At 51.1% G+C, this 21969-nt stretch overlaps 10 protein-coding genes and 2 non-coding genes across 12 annotated transcripts; 7 read left to right on the top strand and 5 right to left on the bottom strand.

The window, feature by feature from the left end:
* Positions 1-173: 173 nt before the first annotated feature.
* An18g01210 (uncharacterized protein) lies at positions 174-1746 on the bottom strand (the record flags this gene model as incomplete). Its single annotated transcript, XM_059745583.1, has 5 exons — positions 174-385; positions 437-599; positions 661-965; positions 1010-1335; positions 1394-1746. The coding sequence occupies 5 exons, from the start codon at positions 1744-1746 to the stop codon at positions 174-176; spliced, it is 1359 nt and encodes a 452-aa protein (XP_059604976.1).
* A 384-nt stretch (positions 1747-2130) lies between these two features.
* On the bottom strand, positions 2131-3788 carry An18g01220 (uncharacterized protein; the record flags this gene model as incomplete). The annotated part of the gene is made up of 4 exons (XM_001398547.3): positions 2131-2757; positions 2813-3360; positions 3418-3526; positions 3585-3788. 4 exons carry the CDS (start codon positions 3786-3788, stop codon positions 2131-2133), a joined length of 1488 nt encoding a protein of 495 aa, XP_001398584.1.
* Positions 3789-4409: 621 nt separating this feature from the next.
* An18g01230 (uncharacterized protein) lies at positions 4410-6470 on the top strand (the record flags this gene model as incomplete). Its single annotated transcript, XM_059745584.1, has 7 exons — positions 4410-4671; positions 4720-4787; positions 4844-5035; positions 5095-5394; positions 5456-5737; positions 5923-6184; positions 6352-6470. The coding sequence occupies 7 exons, from the start codon at positions 4410-4412 to the stop codon at positions 6468-6470; spliced, it is 1485 nt and encodes a 494-aa protein (XP_059604977.1).
* Positions 6471-7095: 625 nt separating this feature from the next.
* On the top strand, positions 7096-8586 carry An18g01240 (uncharacterized protein; the record flags this gene model as incomplete). Its single annotated transcript, XM_001398549.3, has 5 exons — positions 7096-7467; positions 7547-7832; positions 7905-8204; positions 8263-8338; positions 8400-8586. The coding sequence occupies 5 exons, from the start codon at positions 7096-7098 to the stop codon at positions 8584-8586; spliced, it is 1221 nt and encodes a 406-aa protein (XP_001398586.3).
* Positions 8587-8818: 232 nt separating this feature from the next.
* Positions 8819-9195, bottom strand: An18g01250 (uncharacterized protein; the record flags this gene model as incomplete). The annotated part of the gene is made up of 2 exons (XM_001398550.1): positions 8819-9065; positions 9146-9195. 2 exons carry the CDS (start codon positions 9193-9195, stop codon positions 8819-8821), a joined length of 297 nt encoding a protein of 98 aa, XP_001398587.1.
* Positions 9196-9738: 543 nt separating this feature from the next.
* On the bottom strand, positions 9739-9851 carry tRNA-Leu (CAG). Its single transcript has one exon. It is a non-coding gene; the product is annotated as a tRNA-Leu (tRNA).
* Positions 9852-9946: 95 nt separating this feature from the next.
* Positions 9947-10451, top strand: An18g01270 (hypothetical protein; the record flags this gene model as incomplete). Its single annotated transcript, XM_059745585.1, has 2 exons — positions 9947-9981; positions 10124-10451. The coding sequence occupies 2 exons, from the start codon at positions 9947-9949 to the stop codon at positions 10449-10451; spliced, it is 363 nt and encodes a 120-aa protein (XP_059604978.1).
* A 2009-nt stretch (positions 10452-12460) lies between these two features.
* An18g01280 (hypothetical protein) lies at positions 12461-13546 on the bottom strand (the record flags this gene model as incomplete). The annotated part of the gene is made up of 4 exons (XM_059745586.1): positions 12461-12780; positions 12973-13098; positions 13135-13254; positions 13498-13546. The coding sequence occupies 4 exons, from the start codon at positions 13544-13546 to the stop codon at positions 12461-12463; spliced, it is 615 nt and encodes a 204-aa protein (XP_059604979.1).
* A 534-nt stretch (positions 13547-14080) lies between these two features.
* An18g01290 (uncharacterized protein) lies at positions 14081-15414 on the top strand (the record flags this gene model as incomplete). Its single annotated transcript, XM_001398553.3, has 2 exons — positions 14081-14680; positions 14749-15414. The coding sequence occupies 2 exons, from the start codon at positions 14081-14083 to the stop codon at positions 15412-15414; spliced, it is 1266 nt and encodes a 421-aa protein (XP_001398590.1).
* An 842-nt stretch (positions 15415-16256) lies between these two features.
* On the top strand, positions 16257-17066 carry An18g01300 (uncharacterized protein; the record flags this gene model as incomplete). The annotated part of the gene is made up of 1 exon (XM_001398554.1): positions 16257-17066. The coding sequence occupies one exon, from the start codon at positions 16257-16259 to the stop codon at positions 17064-17066; it is 810 nt and encodes a 269-aa protein (XP_001398591.1).
* A 55-nt stretch (positions 17067-17121) lies between these two features.
* Positions 17122-17233, top strand: tRNA-Leu (CAG). The gene has a single exon. It is a non-coding gene; the product is annotated as a tRNA-Leu (tRNA).
* A 2655-nt stretch (positions 17234-19888) lies between these two features.
* On the top strand, positions 19889-21382 carry An18g01320 (uncharacterized protein; the record flags this gene model as incomplete). Its single annotated transcript, XM_001398555.3, has 3 exons — positions 19889-20059; positions 20123-20432; positions 20493-21382. 3 exons carry the CDS (start codon positions 19889-19891, stop codon positions 21380-21382), a joined length of 1371 nt encoding a protein of 456 aa, XP_001398592.1.
* Between the last annotated feature and the right edge of the window lie 587 nt (positions 21383-21969).

The raw sequence follows: 21969 nt of genomic DNA on the forward strand, positions 1-21969 counted from the left end.
AGTGGTGGCTAGGGAAGTTGTATATAGACCGAGAAGAGATTATATCATATTTATGGCCCGCTTAGAGTAAGCGGATATCTTACTATGAGATATATACATTATCCTTTACATTTTTCAGGCGTAAGGTGGGATAGTTGTATACCAATCACACCGACAAGCAGATGCAGACGCATTCAGGTCTTCGCATCTTCATTATTCGGCCGTCTGAGCCCCTCCATCAACCACTCGTCAAACAGAAATTCGGTCGCAGTCGGCCGATCCTCTGCATTCCATTGCAAGGCCTTCCGAAGCCATCGGAAGAACCCTTCTCTATTCTCCCCTGGGATATCCGCACCTAAGCTTTCCAAAGATATATCCGGAATTGGCGCTAAGTCCTTCCAATTACCTAGAGATAACAATTAGATAGAACTTGGGTCATAGAGAATCTTGGTCTTACCCTGTTCATCCCAGAAGACATAAGCTAATCTGCACCGCTCCCGGAAACTAGCCGGAGGAGGTCCCATGAGCGCTATCATCTCCGCAATATGCACTCGGTCATCGAAGATCCCATCTGCATTTCTGCCGTCGAACATGTGTCGAGGAATTACGATGTCCCATGCCTATAATGAAAGGTTTAGCATGGAGGTAGGGCGGAGTATATGTCTCGAGAGGGTATCTTACCACCATCGCAACATTCCATATGTCCACTTTGTAGTTCCAGTTCTCCTTTAAGACAACTTCAGGAGCCCTATACATATTCGGCATAATGTCGTCTCTTTTCTCGACATCGCCAAAGCGGGCCTCGCCGAAATCACTTATTAGGGGTAGGCCACTTCCCCCGGGGTTATAGACGGTAGAGAGATAGATGGTCCTGTCCTTGAGAATCTTTCTAGGTGACGGATCGTTGACTTCTCGTTCTTCGAGAGTCTCGAGAGTCTTAGTATTAGGGACTGGGAGGAGCAAATTCTTCAATTGAAGATCTTTTCCTGGATTAGCTCAGCAGTCCAGATTGTACAGGTGGGGGAGTTACCAGTATGTACTATACGAGCAGCAGAGTGCAGAAAGTCCAGAGCGATCAATAGCTGCCTGATACAAGTCTTCATCTCGTCCAGAGTCATAGTATTTCCAGGGATGTATTTCTGCAGGAGCGTATCTGCACTCATGCCCATAGGCTCATGAACGAGACAAACATGAGGGCCGTGGGGCCCGGTGACAGTGAAATGATCGAAGAGCCTGCGAACGAGATCTCTCCCTGGGTGCTCAACTTCTACAGCATTCATACGATTGTAGATCTCCAGCTCATGATTCTTTTCTTGGCCAGTGACATATATCTTAAGCACAACATATTTGGAGTCACTGAGATCTCACTTTTGTTAGGGGCAGCGTGGCCATGAAGGAGGCCTTTCAGACGTACCGAAGGTCGCGACCTAACCAGACAGTTGATGTCACTCCGTAACCGAGTTTGGCAAGCACCTGATACCTGTTATCGAGTACCTCTCCCTGTTGCACCGGGTAGTACTTTTCTGGATGGTAAGTGGGGAGAGTCTCTTCCTCAATCTCTATACTGGGATCAATAAGGGCATCTGTGGTGGGAAATACGGTCAAGGAGGATTTCCACTGCGAAGAGTAACGGATTGTTTGATATGACGCGCGTGTGATGTTCCGGAGATGTGGTGTAGGGGTAGGCATACTATGGCGACAGGAGAGGTGTAGCTTGGCGTGAAGCAATCCGAGACGACGGGCGCATTGGGTGATGCGTCCTGCCATGGCGATAGCTGCTGTTCAAGCTAACTATCTTATCTAGATAGATGATGTTATTGACGGGTCGGTGGAGCGCGAGACCCCATCGGCCATCCAGAAAGGGGATGGGTGCTGCATAAATGACATAAGCAGTATTACTTGCATATGCATAATGTATATCGATGTCTTGGGCTGACCCTTTTGAGAGCCTGGTGCTCACTAGAGTGAATACGTTACGTGGAGAGAATATGTGAGTGTGATCCTACAGGAAAATCAAAGAAAGATGGAATATAATGCTATATTCGTCCATTCACAAAGTCAGGACATGCACAAACCAGACAACTGAGGCCTGATAAGAGCCCTTTGCTGGCTGCTATACAATAATTGAAAAAGATCACATTTTCCTCTTCATTAATACACATACCGAAACCTCGTGTTTTCTTTGTCTGTCAGCCCAGCCCACTTGGCTTCATCCACCATTGAATCCTCCACCTTGCCATACCGGCGATCCCGTCTCCGGTTCTCCCACACATAATATGCGAACAGCACGACAGACATGACGGCTGCCGCTGCCTGCGTGGCCAGCACCGCAATCTTCGCGGGACGATATTCAGGGGCATCACGGGCCTGGAAGGTCTGGGGCCCGATGATGTTCCCGACCGAGAAGGAGCCGGCGATCAGTGCACTGCTGAAAGCGCGCTTGGTGTGACCGGCACAGTTGGCCATGGTCCACTGATACAGGATGGGGAGGGTGGCAACAATGGCATTGACCAGGTAAATACCGATGAGGACACCGGCTTTGTTGCTCTTAGGGAGGAAGGAGAGAAGGCCACCGCCGATAATGCCGGGAATAGTGCAGAAGGCGTTCCAGGCCCAGCGGTGCGAGGTTCTGCGGATACCAAAGCCGACGAGGAGGGTGAAGAAGATACTGACAATTCCGGAGGGCATGTTGAGAAGGGCGGAGATGGGGCCGGAGTATCCAAACCCGGCGATGAGAGTGGCGGAGTAGGTGGTTACAACACCGCTAGAAACAGAGATCTGGCACGGGGTTAGCTTGGAAGTGAGGTGTGTGATGGACAGGGACTCATCTTACGAGGATGGTGATCAAGACCAATAGCCAGAGTTGGATGTCAAGCACGCCTTCCCAGATCTGCTTAAGGTTGATGGCGCTGCTCCACACTCCCGTCTGGTTGACACTGACGTGCTGCAGGAGAGCCACCTTTTCTTCCTCGGACAGCCACTTGGCCTTCATCGGGGTGTCAGGAATGAAGAGCAGAGTGAGTACACCAATCAGTACCGTGACCAAGCCAATGACTAGGAACATGATGCGCCACCCGGCCAGGGTGGCTCCATGGTGAACATGCTGGAACCCAAAGGATACCAGGCCACCAATGATCTGGGCCACTCCCAAACCATTATACCAGAGGGTGAAGCGAGGTGCCTGCTCGCTTTTTGTATAGTACTGACTGCTGATCAGCATCAGCGACGGGCCAATCGTGGCTTCGAAGATACCCAGGAAGACACGGGCCGTCAGGAGGGTCGCATAGTTTTTGGCTCCTGCGGAGGCTGCAGCGGCAACTCCCCAAAGAGCGACATTTACACCGAGCCACTTGGCGGCGGGGACTTTCTGCAGACAGTAGACTGATGAGAGAAAGGCGTCAGCGCACTATTCATGTTTGTTGAGGCAAACGAACATACTATTGGGAGCTTCAGCGATCAAATAGGCCAGGAAGAACCACGTTGCGGTGTTGGTGTACTCGTTCCCCGCGAGGTGAAGTTCCGTTTTCATCCCCATGACGGCAGCATACTATGTCCCCCCTTGCGTCAATGAGGGGTGTGTTGGCAGGAGGCTTGCGACGACTTACGTTGAGCATGACCTTGTCCAAGAATTGCAGGACATAGCACGAGAACATAAAGGGTATCAGATGCCAGTCGATCTTCCGACGCAATGCCCGTAGGTCGATCTGAGGGCTGTCGGCGGCCGCATGGCCCTGGAGGTATTCCACAGCATCGTCGGTGCGATCCACAGGCAGAGCCTGAGAAAAGGCGCCCGGCAGCTTCTCCTCCATGTTGAATCTATAGATCTGTCGACAAGGGACCAGAAGCAAAAGAAAAGAAAAGAGACAAGGGGGAAAATTGCGGGAAAATAATGAAAGAACAAGACACAGTCAGGGAAAGGAATGCCGGGATGGGAGGTTACATGCAGGATCCTGCAGGCAAAAAACCACGGGAAGTTCAACCGGATTGGCCGCAGGGGTGCCATTGGGTTCCAGTAGTTATAATATATTTGTCAAGATAACTGCCTGGCCACTTCATCTTGCAGAGGCCTGCAGATGTTCCAATGTCTACGCTAGACTAGGGTTCGAAATTTAGTGCGCGCGATCCAGCCCGGATTGTTCTGGTCGCCGAAGGATTTTGATTGCGAACCCACCAGGAATCATCCCGTTCACTACGGTATTCTTGGCCTGACCGAAGTTAATTGCTGAAGGATTCTGAATCCGAATCATGTTCCAGCTCTGAGGACCAAATTTGCCCCTTGTTGTAGGGCTTCAGCATGATCCTGCGAAGCCCAGGATCGAAAAATCCCTTCAACCAGCGCACAGCACGACTTGCATAATCACTACGCAAATATCCCTTCTCCCTCATGTCTCTCCCCTCTTTCTCCTTGACCTTCTACATTTACTGCCAGTATGGGCTGGGTGCACCATGCCTCGCCTGAAGTGGAAGCGGAGTCGCAATATCGCCTCATTCTAGGGGTGTGCCTGGGCTTGACCCTGTTGATGATTATCACAGTCTGCCTGCGTTTAGCAATTCGATTCAACGCCCGCCGATTGGAAGCGTCCGATTTTGTGATGCTGGTGACTATGGTGGGTTACCTTCGGTGGATAGACGATCCGACCGCTAATCGGTGCCAGATCTTCAGCATCATATACAGCGCATTGTGCGTCGCTCGTGAGTCGACCAAGCCTTGAGTCCAGTCTAAGCGCTCACTTTCAACAGAGAGCAGGTACGGCCTCGGATTACCCTTGTCGCTGCGCCCCAAGGCAGACCTTCCGGATTACACAAAGGTATGCGCTGTGCCTGAATTTCAGTCAAGACGAAGTATTTATAAAAACACCAACAGCTCAATTATGCCGGTCGCCCATTCTACCAACTTGGAATCGCAGGATTCAAAGCTTCCCTATGCCTCAATTATTTGCGATTGATTTCCGGAACATCCAAGAATTTCTACCGAATCCTTATATGGGCCGTGATAGCTGTCTCGACACTTGGCCATCTTGCGGGAACATTAGTTCTGATATTCGACTGCCAGCCGGTGAGAGAGTGAAATATTTTCCAGTCGCAGGGCAAGCTGGCTGATATGACGATCGAAAGGTTGAGCGCGCCTGGAACCCCAACATCTCAGGGTCGTGTCTTCCAGCAGGGCCAACATTCTATGGATTAGCCATCTTCACCATTATCTGCGACATCACCATCATCATCCTTCCCATTCCGCTGTTGCTTCAACTGAATATCAAGACCGCACAGAAAGCGGGAGTAGTTTGTCTGTTCCTGCTGGGGCTGTTCACCACGATCTGCTCTATCCTTCGCCTCACGCAAATCCATCGGGTGGCATATGGCGATGGAAATTCGACCATGTTGGTGCTGTGGGGCACAATTGAGTTCAATGTCGGGGTAGGTTTCCACGAGCACGCGAAATAGGATTATGCACCGAGTCACTGACTAATTGTATTAGAACATTGTAACTTGTGTCCCCTTCCTCGCTCCTTTGCTGAAAGGTGCAGTGCGCGATTTCCGATCGTACAGTGGCCGGAAAGGGTACGATAGCCGGAGCTATGCTTTGCAGACCTGGTCCAAAGACCCGCGCTCGCAGTTACGGTCGACAACTTCGGCGGCGCCGCAACCCAAACGCACGCCCAGCGAAGAGCTTATCCTCGAGAGTGGGGGCGTCGACGAGGGAGGCATTCATATGACGGTGGAGCTGCGCGTGTCGCTAGAGAAGAGGCCAACGACAGAGGTCAGAGAGTGATGCCAGTACTCTTGCCAACGACTGATGGCGCCATTCCTTAGAACTAATCTCTTAGACTTTCGTTATGTATATTAATCACTCACTGGGTCTTCCTTTTTCTTCTCGTCCTATTGTGAGCCACTTTCCGGCGATTTCTGAAATAGTGCAATGCAGGAATCTTATTAGGTGCTTAGCACGACGGGATTAATAGTGCTTACGCTTCTCAGGATCAAATCAGACCAGGATCATACTGGGTCGATGTAACAGACACAAGCCAATGGAGTCGAGCAGAACAGGCCAGGCCAACCGTCCCCGACGGGATCTTCCCGGCCATCAAGCCTAGCTCCATCCAGGAAGAATCCTGTGCGTCCCGTGAAACCTTAATGGTGGTCCACCCGGACGGCCAGCCCCGGGCGGCGACCGAGCTGTGTCCCGCCCACGCCAGCTGGCCTGTTGGTGAGAGATGGATAATCTGGCCGCCTAGTCAAACCAGTAACTGGATATTAGGGTCTGGCCGGTGTGCTAAGTATCTGCTAGAGAGATGGCACCACTATCAGTACGGTTCAGATCCACTACGGACGGACAGTGACAGGTTGACACCGGAGAAGTAACTGTGGTGGTAGGGCTAGAGACCGGGACTAAGGCCTCAAGCACGACGCCGTCCCCCACGCGATTCCAGCCTAACATTCTTAGTGCTGTTAAGGCTCTTTTAGGGCCGGCCTTGTTTCACCTCACGCATTAGAGGGGCACGAAACATCCAATGTAACTTTATTGCGTCGTGATTACGGTTTAATTATGATTAAATTAAGGTTGGCAGAGGTTTTCATTGCCTGATAGAGTCCTGTATCCCAGCTGCTGGTCGTCAACCTTACCAACCCTGTTCGTTGTTCTTAGCAGCACGGATACGAGTCTCTGGCTCCTTGCATATCCAACGACATGGTGATGGCATTTCTAACAGTGACCCTCAGTTATCAGACAATGCGGCATCAATCTTGACTCTCACCGAGCATTCCCCCCTGATCTAACTGGAAAAGATAAGCATAAATTATTCAGAGACAAACACGAGCCTTAGCACCATCAAGCTCTCTAAGACCAACCAACTACGGAGTAGTATAGTTTCGTCGGCCTGACCCCATCCCCAACAATGCCTTACATTCTCATCCCATTGGCACATTCCCAATGATCATGGTTCCACCAATCCAATTCCTGCGCACCTGCCACACGTGTGACCGTCCGATTCCAGCCGGCACCCCGTCCGGCCCTTGATTTCAGCAGTATTACAGCGATGCGTCTTCAGGTAAAAGGGTCAGGGGATGAACCCGTGTTCCCGTGGAACCGAACATCCGTGCCTCCTCGCTGCCCACATCATGGATGATCTTCCCGTTCTCATCGTCGGCGCAGGCATCAGTGGCCTTCTTCTGGCCCAGCATCTCCAGAAGCTCGGTGTCCCTTACAAGATCTTCGAGCGCGATGCCGCCATCGACGCACGGAGCGGGGGTTGGGGGTTGACGCTTCATTGGGCGCTCCCTGCACTGCGGGAACTCCTACCGGACCACCTCGTGCAACGCCTCCCAGAGGCATATGTCAACAAGGCGGCGGCTGCTCGCGGTGACACCGGTCGCTTTTCGTTCTTTGACCTGAAAACCGGATCTGCGTTGTACAGCGTTCCAGCTGCGGAGCGGATTCGGGTCAGTCGTGTTCGATTGAGGCAGCTGGTAGCCACGGGGCTCGATGTTCAGGTAAGTCTTTATCCACTACCTTGGTGAGATGGAATGGAATGAGTTCAAACCTTTCAGACCACTCTGACCAGAATTGTAGTGGAACAAAACTCTCCAAAATATCGAGTCCACCGCCGATACCGTCACCGCGCATTTCGCAGACGGAACCTCCTACACAGGATGCCTCTTGATCGGCTGCGATGGATCGCGATCCCCCACCCGCGAGATCTTGTACCCGGACAGCCATGAGATGAATCCACTACCGGTGCAGATCCTCGGCGCAGCTACTCTGTATACAGCAGAGGAGATGGCAGGGGCTGCAGAGATTGATCCATTCATATTTCAGGGCTCGCACCCTGAATCTAACGTCTTTCTCTTCTTCAGCAGTATGTATATATCCCCATTCTATCACAAGTCCCACATACACACGATGGCTAACTTACTATCCTCTATCTTAGTACTCGATACCCCGAACAACTTCGTCGAAAGCAGCAAAGACAAATATGAATGCCAGATCATACTATCATGGGCAGATTCCAAGGATATCGCAGTCCCCAGCGACAACGGGGAGCGAATCGCCCTCATGAAATCCTTGGCCTCGGACTGGGCGGAGCCATTCAGGACCCTGGTCCATCGGTTATCTGAGGACACGGAGGCACGGTCAATCCGCATCGCGGACTGGATGTTCCGACCGCTGCAAAATCGCTCGCACCCCAGGGTTGTGCTGATGGGTGATTCGGCGCATACAATGACTATGTGTATGTCCATATAATGCTGTGCTATATGGGAATATACATGCTGACAGGGATAATTTAGACCGTGGAGAAGGGGCCAATAATGCCATCGTCGATGTACTGGATCTGACCCAACGTGTGGATATGCGTTCGCTAGGGTGAGTCTATCAGCGGATGTACTACTGTGGTTGGAGACAACTAACTAATCGGTCCAAACAGAACCATGTCGACACAAGCGCTGCGAGATGCATTGGACGCCTACGAGAACGACGTCTTCAGGCGCGCAGAGCCTAGTGTACTTAACTCGCGCCAGGCCTGTGTCGACGCTCATGACTTCACACGTATCCTAGACGAGAGCCCCCTCGTATCAGCCCGCGTGCTGAAGGAGGATACCACGGAGCAATAGTCTTAGCCAGAGAATCATCACAGTGTTGCGGGGAGGCAGCATAGATAATTCCTTCAATTAATCACAAACCTAATAATTCTATGCATCACCAGAACACTGCGTATAAGTACAAGGTACCAGACCTATTTCACAGACCCTACCCCCTTTGCAACCCCAACGAAGAAAACAACATCGTTATGCAAAATACCCATGTACAACATCTCCTCTCAGCCAACACAAATCAACTAGAATATCACCGCCCACCCAACCCCTCATGCGGCGCACGACCGACCTTGGGTTCTCCGGGCTTTCCACCCTTAACAGCCTCCCGATCCCCATCAGAAACAAACATCGAGCGCCCAAGCTTATTCTCCCCATCAACAGCCTGCTGGTCTCCCTCGGGAGAGAATCTTTTCTCCTTGCTTGGCGACTGCATCCGGAATGTGAGCAAGGCGCCGGAGATAACCGCGAACATGGTTAGGAAGGCGACATTCCGGGACCTATCCATATATGTATATTGGTTAGAATGATGTCCGTATATGATTTACTTCGGTATCGAGGGGGAAGGAGTGGTGCTTACTTAGGTCCGGATGACATGCCATTTCCGTAACTCAGACTTGGGTTCGGCATAGTGGGTAGGATGATGATGATGATGTGTGTATCATTTAACTCAAAATTGGTTATTATTGTTAGGAGATGATACTTGTTGTTCAGGTCCTCTTATATTTGAATCCGAATAGTCGCCACGATGACACAACCATGACTGCGATGGGTGTAGGTTTGGCCAGACTTGCGTTTAGCTTTGGTGGGCAGCAGTGTAAGGTTTGGGTGGGTTGTGGATGGGGAAGATGCTCCCGGCGGCTGAGCTCGGGTGTAGTTTACTTCATCTATTGTTGCTATTGTGATGAAAATAGATTGAGTTGTTTGCAGGATATGGTATTTGTTCAGACTAAGTTATACTCCAAATTGTCACAGGATCAATGCTCAAGCTGCTATGAGCGACGGTGATTTGAATCGACCGGTGGTATTGTGTTCGGGTTGAACTGGAATTGTGAATGGTGTAGGGACCAGTGAATGAGAATTATATGAGTTCTTCCTCTTATTGTCAGCGAGAAAGAGGATGGTTGTATATCGGCTACGGGGAAAAAAAAAAAGAAATGATGCAAAAAGATATGACAAGAGTGGGATTCGAACCCACGCCCCTTTCGAGACTAGGAATGCTCCGAAGAACATGCGAGATCAGATACACCTGACCCTAGCGCCTTAGACCGCTCGGCCATCTTGCCTGTTGCCTGAAAAATGCTGGCTCCTTTTGTTATGAGAGCTCTTACGTTCTTCTTGACGTGTAGCAAAAGTAGTCGCAATGGCATGCTTCAAAACCATGTCTGATGCTACGAGGTGCATTTTTATCACTAGGTAAGATGTACCTATTGTTTGAAACATAGTTTTGGTCTCAATTACTGTTATTAACCGTCTAGTATAGTGATCATTCGATCATACAACTAGTAGTAGTCTGACCGGGCCATTGATCTGAACTGATATATATATATCTACACAGTGCGGAATGGGGTTCCCTCAGGTGCTCGCAGCAAAATCCACAGTTCAACCAGGTGGATGCGCTCGTCGAGAGACCATGCAATTCAACTGTGTCCGTCACATGCTCCACGGCAGCGTTAACAGTAGATATGCACGAGTCCAGACGATCATTTAGTCGCAAAGATCAAATTGCAACGCTACGAGAAACTATCGAATATAGAGTAACAGTATTGGCTGCTTGCGACCGAGCGCGATTTCCTACGGGACCTGAAATATTCTCAACAAATGCAGTCAGAGATGACTTAACACGCAATCTCGGGCCGGACAGCATTAATACCGAACGGAGATAGGCTCAGGATGCGCCGTGAAACAGTGATTATATACCCGTTTAGGAAACTCATAAGGAGGCTGAACGCGATCGCCAGCAATTCAGTGCCCCACAGAAGAGATTGGCTGTGCCGGCTGGTTGATGATGACAAAAGGATTACGGGGTATGCTGCACATCATATCATAATTCGCTATCAGCAGAAATAGAACATAATATCTATGATCGACCGCAGAGAACAGACTAAAGGGGTAAAGGGGCCAGGAACAGGAGAGCTTCTCTCTGCTTGCTTCTCCACTCCTCAATGCAGGTACCAGAACAGTTATGAGAAGGTAGATAGTTCATGGAACCCACCGGTCGGGTCATCACCGAATTGTTCTTATAAATTGGACAAATTTTGAGTGCACACATCGAGGCGAGGATCGGTGATCAACGTGGACAGCAACTACGAGCATAGCCAGAACTTCTTAGCCAAATTCAGAGAACAGATAACGCGCATATATGCACTAGCCAGCCAGAAAGCGCAGACACAAATGAAACCCTCCTCTGATAGTAGCTAGTAGCAACTGTACAGGAAGAACTGTGACGATGGTGCACCAAATCTTGTACTAGTCAGAGGGGTATCGGGGTGAATGTTGAGTATTATTGAGAAGCAGGTATGATTGCTGATCTCAACGACGTTCGAACTATTGAGAAATCCCAGCTATTGCTGTCAGCGCTAAGGGGGCGCCCGGGGAGAAAAGAGTGGCCAAGGACCGCCAATCTGCGCCTTTTGCTTGGATTGACTCAGACGCGTCATCCCAGTTCTGACAGTGCGAGATGTGATTAGCAGTGCCATTTCAACCGCATCACACACTCCAGCACGATTAGTTCGGAAACGAGCACGAGCCAAGAGGGCCAAACCCCCTCATGGCATGTTATTTAGTCTAACGCTCGCTAATTTATTTGATGCATTGATGGTCTGAAAGCAACAGCCCGAATTGCCAGGAGGCCTGCCTAGTTTGCCCACGAAGGGCTCGTGCACCACGCGATGCACTCAACGGTCGAAATAAGAGTATGAAAGGATCAAATATATTGAATCCTCCCGTTCCAACCGGATAATTTGCTCTTGGCGTATGAGGGGAGGTGAGGGGAAATGAGGAGGCATGAGGGGAAATACACACCCGCTGACTAACTGAACCCCTGAGCTCCCTGAGCTCTGAGCACGAGGCATAGGATGGAGCTATTCATAGATGTCAATGAGTGGCGCTTATGCTTTCTTTGCAATCTTACTAGGCTCTTGTCGCCATGGTGGGATGAGTCCCAACCAATTACTCGGGAGGCCGTCTCTCAAATTTCTGCCTGGGAGGGACACTAGTGCCCCAGGGACTATAAGGGGTGGTCGACGACAATCGAGCACATGTGATAGGATCCCCCAGACCTCCCAAGGGCTTGGTAAGTGATTGAGGCGATCTTTGGAATAGGCACGGCGGGGCGACAGTCCGAAAGGGAGGTAACCCCCGATGTTGTCTCTCGACTGGCCAGTCTAAAAAACGCCACCAGGCCAGATACAGTACTAGCCACGCAGGGATTTCACTCCACCGCTTGCCAGTCATTTGAACAAAGGCATTAGAAAAAGGCTATCGAGCTCTGGTACACTTTTTGTGCTTTTTTTTCCAGCTCTCATGACCACCCCCGCCTCGCGTCGGTTCGGGAATCTCAGACGAGAGTCTAAATCTCTTCGCTGTGCCGCGCCAATTCTAAAGGACACTGACACGGAACACCCAATCAGAATATAATGAACTCGATACACAAGACATGCCATTAGCCGAGTAGGCGTCCAGCCAGGTTGCAGCCAAGGCCAACGATTTCGTTTGTTGAGAATGTGTTGGACCACCACAATGGGATCTAGGTGGATGTCACTGCGCGGTTTTCTTTTCCATCTTGCGCTCCACGAGTGATAGGGCTGAAGAACACTGTCACTGTGAACAGACTCAGAACTAGCGACGACTTTAAGAGGACTAAAAAAGAGCGCAAACCAGCGCACAGAAAGGATCATCGTGCTTTCCACGATTCTACGGCATACGGAAAGTCCTCCGTATGTAGTCCGGCCCGCGTAATCCGTAACCATGGATCCAGGGCCGTGTCTGACTCTGTCATCCACCCCCCTGGAGATCCCCTCTCCACCGGCTTAGATTGATCCTCCTTCTGAAAGAGGCAACCCCAAAGCAGACCGTGCTTCGAAAGGTTCGAAGCTTCTTTATCCTCCCGCCTTGTAACCGTGGCGCGGTATGAGGTGATCACCCTAATCATCCCCTTTTCTCTTAGCGGGACTCCGCACCTGATAGTGGTTGCGATAAAGAACAGGACCGCAACTGTAGATCCAGGAGCTGAGGAGCTATTTAGAAACCATCATCGTTGGTGCCTGCGATAGCGCACAACAAGTGCCACCATGAGTGCCACCCAGAAACGTGTCCGGAGGCGGAGAATTTTTACAGGCGCCCAGTTTTATCGCCACCACCAGCCAAGAATAACACGGAAACGTAGCTTTCCGACATAATGCTTACAAAGTTTGTTGTCAATGCTATTCTTCCTCACTCGTGGCCAGATACGAGGATCAACGCCAGGAACCAAGTAAAGACACGAAGCAAAAAAAAAGTTTGGAACCAGGGACAGGCCCGGGGATACCCGACCTATGAAGCAAAGCAAAGTAGCACAAGTAAAAGTACCAGCTCGGCTTCTCGCGTTTTGCTTCCATGGCCGAGGATGAAACCCGGAGCCACTTTCTGACTCGCTTGCCGGCTTCCGACTGGCGTTGGCCGCCCCACGTGGGCCTGGCAGGAGGTTTACTATTATTCGATATTATTCGGCCTTGGTTTTGCACAAGCCCACACAAGACAGGACAAAGAACAAAGAAAACAAAAAAAATAATAAGCCACAAAGGCAAAAAGTACGGAGCGACGTGAACCCTGATCCTTTGCCAAGACAGCTACTGAGATAGCTTCTCATCCTAAGGCTTCGAGTGGTTCTGATGCCGAGAAATCGAAACCATCACTGCTTGTAGTTGTCTGATGCCCTCAAACATAACTCACGATGGTCTGGTCGCCCCAGCCGGGGACCCCAGCCAGCAGCCGTAGTCATTATCAACCGGCCGATAGGGATTTTCATGCCAATAACAAGCTTCGGTGGCGCTTCTAGGGTATCCCTCTAGCGACTAGAACCATTGGGACCGTCGCATGTAGGTCGCACTTTGAGCCGTCTCCAGGCGGACTATTGCCCTCTTATAAAGCTTGGTTGAGACTAGGAGAGGCGCCGTTCGCCGCGCAGGTTGAGATAGGCAGCTAAATGAGCCAAGCTCGCTCCCAAAACTTCCCAGGTGGAGATGGAACCCCCCCAGTCGTCACGGAAGATGATAACTCCTTTCGGCACATGCCCGAACCCGCCCCGGTAATTGCATTGAGTCGTTTCCGTCGAATCCGTCGAATCCACGGTACCCTCGATCGACACTTGACGCGACGTTCCTAATTGGACTTAGAGCGGGCGAGGGCTCCTGGCCACGCTGCCTGCCAGGACCAACCCCAGGGGGTTCGAGGGCACAGCGGTTATATAGGCCAAAATGCCGTCGGTGGAAAGGAAGCCTGAAACAATTCCACCCCCGGTCACATTTTCCCCATCATGCTGTCCCTGGCGATCCAGTCCTTGCTGTTCGAGGCAGACGCCCATGCGGCCAGTCCGGCCCTGCAGCGTCGCTCGTCCTCGTCGGCAAGCACTGAGGGCGAGGCTGTCATGAGCCCACTGCCGAGTTTGCAGACCAAGGGCTTGATCGTAATCTCGGCGCTGGCCACCGTCTCCCTCATTTGTACTCTTTCCTTGTTGACTTTCTTTACCTATCGTTTTATCTTCTGGAAACGCCACTACAAACGTTACATCGGTTACAATCAATATGTCGTGCTCATGTTCAATCTCATTCTGGCTGACTTTATCCAAAGTCTGGGCTTTATCATCAGTCTGCGATGGATCCAGACCAACTCGGTGACCGCCTCAGATCCTGCATGCTTCCTGCAGGGAATCTGGCTGCAGATTGGTGATCCTATGAGTGGTCTGTTTGTGCTCGCCATCGCCGCACATACTTTTATGCACGTCACCTTGGGCTACCAGATCTCACACCGTCTCTTCGTCTCCATCATTTGTGGCCTGTGGCTCTTTGGGGTTATCACGACTGTCATCCCGATCGCAGCACACGGTCGGTACGTGTGGTATCCAGCTGTAGCCTGGGTAAGTTGATTCTTTCTCTCACATTACTTTTTTCTCTTTCATAAGCCACTAACATTCATCTACCCTAGTGCTGGATGACCCCCAAGTATGAGTCGATGCGTCTGTGGACTCACTACTTCTGGATTTTCGCCTCTGAATTCTTCACCGTCGTCCTATATGCGATCATGTTCATTCAGCTGCGCAAGAAAATCGCCGAGTCAGCCATTCTGGGCGAGCACAACTCTGAGAGTCTGACCCGACTCAAGCGCGTTATTTTCCACATGGCCTTGTACCCTGTGGTGTATATCTGCCTTACCTTGCCCCTTGCCGCAGGTCGAATGGCTTCCGCCAGTGGTCATTCCCCCAGTGTGCTCTACTTCTGCTTTGCCGGATCCTTCATGACGCTGTGTGGCTTCTGTGATTCCCTCATGTACACGTTGAGTCGCCGCAGCGTGGTGCTGGAGCCCGAGGCCAGGATCCACGGCAGCAGCAACAAATATTCCAGCCGACCGAACAAATCGTCGGTCGCACACCACTATGGAAACAGTATCGATGGCAAGGGACCGACCAACACGACGATTGCTCGCGGTCGCAGCGATTCCACCGAGGAGATGATCGGCAAGGACGGGTTGGAGCTGGCCCCGATGGGAGTGGTGCTGCAGCACACGACAATCGAGGTCACCCATGAGGCGGCGTATGACTCGGCATCGAGCAATCTGAGTGGCCAACGCGAGCGAAGCAGCATCTACCATTAAACTTCCTAAGCTGTCATGACGATTTTGCAACTTCTATATGAGATTACCGGCCGAACATCGAGCGCCGGGTTTATACAATTTTAATCAAGTCGCATTTGCCATCCTACTACAGAACCAGTCAAGAACTGTGTTCCCTTTTTCTTTGCATCTGCGACAAACCCCGTCTCGCCACCACTATGCGAGCATCACGCGCCCACAAGCTATCGTCGCTGATCGATATGCGACCGACGCGCGCATCGTATCTGAAGGTCCCTCCACCGTACTTCAGAGGACCGAAACCCTCACTGGGTTAGCGACGACCCAGCCCAGCCACTGACTGGCGCGGCCAACCCACATGCGCCGTGAAAGGGACATCCAGCCCACAGGCAACAAAATGCCAGTCAAAATGGGGGCGATTTCAATCCAGATCCCGATCCAGTCACCCAGACCAGACAGACTTTGCAACGCTTTGACTGCAACGCTTTGACCTGCGCTGGCCACGCAATGAATGAAATGGCGCCTATCCTGGTAATTTTCCGGGGTTAATGATTCTGGCGGAGGACAGCAACATCTGCCATCTACACGTCACTGTACATATTTCCTATCAGTCATGATGCAAGTCTAAACGAACATAAAATCAAAAAGACAATTACTACCACAATACAGTTCACACAGTAAACTCGGAACATAGCCGACAAGCCAATAGGAATGTACCCCATAATTGAGTTGTCCCAACCCCGCACGGAGACAAGATCTAAGGTTATCTGCATCTTGTCCCCCTTGCTTTGCTTTCCACCACCATCTTATCCATCTCTTTTTGGTTTCCCCTGTCCGTTATACAAATATCATACATACAATACAACATGTACATGAAAGAGATATACACGGACTCCACCCCCTCCACCCTCCACACCTTCATCCAACAAAACCCCCTGGGCGTCCTCACTACCGCCATCCCCTCCTCTACACACCCGTTACTCCAATCCACCCACATTCCCTGGGTACTCGACATTCCTCCTCCCAGCACTGCCGATAACAGTAACACAGTCAAACTCCGCGGCCACATCGCCCGCGCCAACCCCCAATGCTCTGCCATCCTCGACTCCCTAACCACTCAACCCGAATCCATCCTCCCCACCGAAGTCCTCATCCTCTTCACCTCCCCCTACCACAGCTACATCACCCCGCACTTCTACACCACCACCAAGCCCCTCACCGGCAAAGTCGCCCCAACATGGAACTACGCCGCCGTGCAAGTCTACGGCCGCGCACGGATCTACAACCCCCGTTCAGAGGGAGAGCTCGGCGAGCAGGCCTCGATGTTCTTGGATACACAACTCCGCGATCTAACAGCGCACTGTGAGGGGGAGATCATGGGGTATACTACCACCGGTACTAGTGATACTTATACTCATAACAACCCGGAGGAGAAATCATGTCCCCGAGCATGGACCGTCGACGAAGCGCCAGACGCATACATCAACATCCTGAAGAAGAATATCATCGGGATCGAAGTGACTGTGACGCGAATGGACGGGAAATTTAAAATGAGCCAGGAACGCGGAGAAGGGGATCGGGAAGGGGTGCTGAAGGGTTTGGATGGGATGGGAGGGGATGTCGCGAGGGGAGTGGCGGGGATGGTGAGGGAGTGTTGTTGTGATACTAGACCATGAATAAATAAAGAGGATTGTGGAATATGAGGGGGTTAGAGGCAGAATTACATCAACGGGCAAGATGGCCGAGCGGTCTAAGGCGCTAGGGTCAGGTTATCTGATCTCGCATGTTCTTCGGAGCATTCCTAGTCTCGAAAGGGGCGTGGGTTCGAATCCCACTCTTGTCATATCTTTTTGCGTGGTTTTTTTGTGCATGGGATTGTTATTTCTTTGAGAGTAGATACAGATACATAGATTATATATCATTGTGTTTTTGATAGATAAGATGTTGCTTAGCCTCAATATTGATGAGGTTTCATGTAACACAGGGAAGAATATAATATAATTATCTCCATACATTTGTACTCGACTCCACGAGATAGAATCACCTGGACGGTTGATGCACGCACATGCACTTGATTTCTGGGTAATTGTCTTCATGAATTACGAAACTATCTCCTCTAAAATAAACCTTCACTGCATCATGGTCAAATACAAGAGAGTATCAAACACTGGTATTTGAGTTGTATTGTTCTTCTCCTCACCTGACATGTTTCAAGCATACAGCTCCCAAACGACGGTGGTATAGAAACAACATCACATCGGGCGCTGATTCCTACGGGTCCCAGGGCCACAACAATAGTTCAGATGCTATCATGAAGGCAGGACCAGTTAGGATGGGCTTGTTTAAATCCCCACTGTGGCTTACAGAACATGGTCAGACCGTTAGAGAGAGCGCTCTATCATGTCCCCACCAGAGCTTTCTATATCTATCCTCGGCTTTCCGACGGGGCTGTGCATATTATATTCGAGTTTAGTGATTGTTAGTGAAGTGAACTAGACCGGTCAGTTGCATACTTAGCATGGTCCCGAATCGTCCATGAACATGACATATTGGTGGCCGTTTGCCAGGAGTGTGGCAGTATTGTCATACACCGATCAAGGAAGCTTTCAAGATAAGATTCCCACAGAGTCTGACCTTCACCGAACTGCCACTGTAAAAATATGTCTTGAATGCACAGTTGACGCTTTGCCAAGCTCATCGCCCCCTCGTAGACCATTACCCCCCGCGACATCTCTCGCATCACCCCAACAAGCCTCGATGCCAACAAGCCAAGAAAGGTTAGCCGACACTAGGGTCATCTGCTCGTCTTCTAGTCGTCTAGTCATGCTGTTAGGCGTCATAGCAGTGACTCATATCCGACTGGACCTCAGCCTGATTTTGAGCTCGAGCCACCAGGTACCTGGAGCCAGGGCTAAAGACTGAAGCGCTCACGGCCGATACGGAGTCCGTCGGCACAGTGAACCGAACCAAAGTATTAGATAGCTTTATCTTAAAGATAACCGAACTGGGCAGGTGTAGTAGTGAAATGGCACTATCATGGCTTTAGAGAAATGAGAGTATGGGACGACTTGTCGCTAGCTTGGGTTCTCATTATTAGGGAAAATCAGCGGAGAGTGGACTGAGCGCAGGGTAGATAGATAGATTTCTGGTGGACTGGATTGGTCTGAGATTTTGTCGAGGCTAGTAGCGTGTGATATGGTGGACCCTGATTTGACTTCTCTCGTGAGGTGAGCATGGCATTTTAGAGTTCTCCAACCGCTGCTTTCTTCCGAGTTTGAGGGGTTACTCTCCATGCGTATAGATGATGGCTAGTATCCCATGTCCTGCATCAAAATCCGTCATATGGTCAAGATAACAAGTCCAGTGCAAGTCCAATACCCCTTTCAAGGCGAGCATGATAGCAAAAGTTTTGCTTAATATAACGGTAGCACTAGCCCCTCGATCCACCCTATACGAAGTGGATATCGCAGTTCACGGCCAGGATGCGAATCAGGGTCTTGCCAAGCGCTCTTTGATCTCTAGGCGAACGGGCCGATAACCACGAAGGAGGCGCTATTGTCAGGGATTAAATTGCATTGTACTGTGCAAAGGCCCGTTGAACTAGGCTGTGAAACCGACAAACTCAAATGCCCCAAATGCTAACCTGGAATAGTAGCTGTTCTGTTCTTGTTCCAGTCGAAGGATGGTTAGCTAACCGCGACGGCTTATTAACTAACTCTAGTCGACCGCGCGGATGACAGCTTGTCATTGGATAAGGGGGAACAAGTCCGCGGTGACTAACAAAGAAGTTTTAGCGCTGGACGAAGAATCGGGTGCCTCCGCCTGCATCCGAGGATGCGAGGCCACGCCATCCCACTTTGGGTTTGTCGTCACTCTGGCTGGGTGTGCAGTGTTGAACAGCATTTAGTTGTGATCTCAATCGCAAATGGACAGGAGATGATATTCATGTCATAATCAGAGTGCCATGTCAGCGACCATGTCTTGCCAAGAGTCATCATTTCCGGTAAAACCGACGGAGGTAAAACCCCGGTCATTCACTAGTTCGAGGGAGGGAATAGTCTCGCAGGTCTCTTCTTCTTTCTTCCTCGGGGTGGCGGATGGATCACTTCTTCATTTGATGGTTGCCTGCCAACGACCCACTTGACTAGGTTTCCCCCTTGATGGGATTCGTTGGTTTTACCAGACAGAGCCTCTTCACAGCCCAGCGCGTGTTCCGCAAAAGCAACAGCCCAAGGGTCTGAAGGCTGACATTGGAGCGGGTCTGACGCAGGATGGCTTGCTGTTAAAAAAACTCAGGAACAGGCCAAGACGAAGCGACCGCGCAAGGCTGAGCAGTTCTCCGATTTCCCCGTGCCCCTCCTGCGCCTCCCATGGGCGACTTTTGATCCCAGATCCATCGTTTCTGCACCGACCATATAAGAAGCTCCGCACCCCCAAACTCCCCTGGCAAGTTCCTGCCCCCAAATTACGTGAGACAGGGAACCATCACAGCAACACCATGAAGAGCACCACTCTTCTTTCCTTGGCCTGGGCTGCCCAGTCCGCCTATTCCCTCTCTATCCACGAGCGCGATGAACCCGCTACTCTTCAGTTCAACTTTGAACGTCGTCAGATCGCCGACCGGTCCCGTCGGAAGCGATCGACGGCCTCGGCCGACCTCGTTAACCTGGTATGTTCCCATCCCGAGTCTCAAATCAGGGGAATTATGACGGTCGCTAATGCAGGTTTCTAGGCTACGAATCTTGGCTACACGATGAACCTCACACTCGGCACTCCCGGCCAGGAAGTCAGTGTGACGTTGGACACCGGCAGCAGCGATCTCTGGGTCAATGGGGCCAACTCGTCCGTCTGCCCCTGTACCGATTACGGCTCTTACAACTCAAGCGCTTCTTCCACCTACACCTTCGTGAACGATGAGTTTTATATCCAGTATGTCGACGGCAGTGAAGCCACAGGCGACTATGTCAACGATACTCTAAAGTTCTCCAATGTGACTTTGACGAACTTTCAATTTGCCGTCGCATATGACGGCGACTCCGAGGGTAAGTCTTCGCTATTCCCTCACTTTCATTTTACACTTTGCTAACGGTTTTACCATGCAGAGGGGGTCCTCGGTATCGGATACGCCAGCAATGAAGCCAGCCAGGCCACCGTCGGTGGTGGTGAATACACCAACTTCCCCGAAGCCCTCGTCGATCAAGGCGCGATCAACTGGCCGGCCTACAGTCTATGGCTCGATGACCTCGACGAAGGAAAAGGCACCATTCTGTTCGGCGGAGTCAACACCGCCAAGTACTACGGCAGCCTGCAGACCCTGCCTATCGTCTCCATCGAAGACATGTACGTCGAGTTCGCGGTCAACCTGACGGCCGTGCACCTTGAGAAGAACGGCAACTCCGTCTCGGTCAACAACAGCGCCACGCAATTCCCCATCCCCGCCGTGCTGGACAGCGGCACGGCCCTGACCTACATCCCGACCTCCGCCGCAGCCAGCATCTACGAGGCCGTCGGTGCCCAATACCTGAGCGAGTACGGGTACGGAGTGATCGAGTGCGACGTCAAGGACGAAGACTTCACCTTCCTGTTCGACTTTGGATCCTTCAACATGAGCGTTGACATCAGCGAGATGATCCTCGAGGCCAGTTCCGACATGACCGACATGAACGTTTGTACGTTTGGCCTCGCAGTGATCGAAAATGAGGCCCTGCTGGGCGATACCTTCCTGCGCAGCGCATACGTCGTCTACGATCTCGGAAACAACGAGATCTCCCTGGCCAAGGCCAACTTCAACCCCGGCGAGGACCACGTCCTGGAGATCGGCACCGGATCGGATGCCGTGCCCAAGGCGACGGGGGCGACGGCGACCGGCGCGGCAGCCACATCCACGGCCTCGAGCGACAAGTCGGACAAGGAGAGTTCGGCTACAGTGCCGCGCAGCCAGATTGTCTCGCTGGTGGCGGGAGTCTTGGTCGGTGTTTTCTTGGTTCTGTAAATATAGAGATTTCACGTTGCATGTTGATGATACATACCATAGATTTGCTTCTAATTGCCCCTTACATCTCGAAATGTTTTCTGTTTTTAGCTTGATATCCCATCGCTTCAGGTTTCAGATATGGAAATGAAATGAAAATCGGAATGCAAGATCTGATCGAATAGTTGTTTCACTGCCGCGTGGCTGGTCCGATCGGCACGAAGCCAGTAATCGACAACCAATCATACATTGTGATTTCCTGTCAACCTCCTTGCGACTACTACTAATTTTATCATATCATGCCGTTGTGACCTATCCTACTCGGTGTCCCCACACCGATGATAGCCACCCGCGACCGGATAATCGGTAACCTGCCAAGAGTCGAACGGCTTTCCTGTGGAAAGGGTGGCTGCAACCTGTTTGTTTCAGTTTTTGTGTTGCAGAATTGACTATCCTTCTGACCTGTGAATGATACTGGGATGGTGACGTAGTGAAAATGTTGGTGGAGCGATTAAGGTTTGTGCCTGTCAGCCTCGTCAAGTCCATCATCATGTCTTTTCCGGACTATCACTTCCTCTACTCTGAAGTACCGGGACTCCCCGCCAGTA

The sequence above is a fragment of the Aspergillus niger genome (genome assembly GCF_000002855.4).
Source record: "Aspergillus niger supercontig An18".
NCBI lineage: Eukaryota > Fungi > Ascomycota > Eurotiomycetes > Eurotiales > Aspergillaceae > Aspergillus > Aspergillus niger.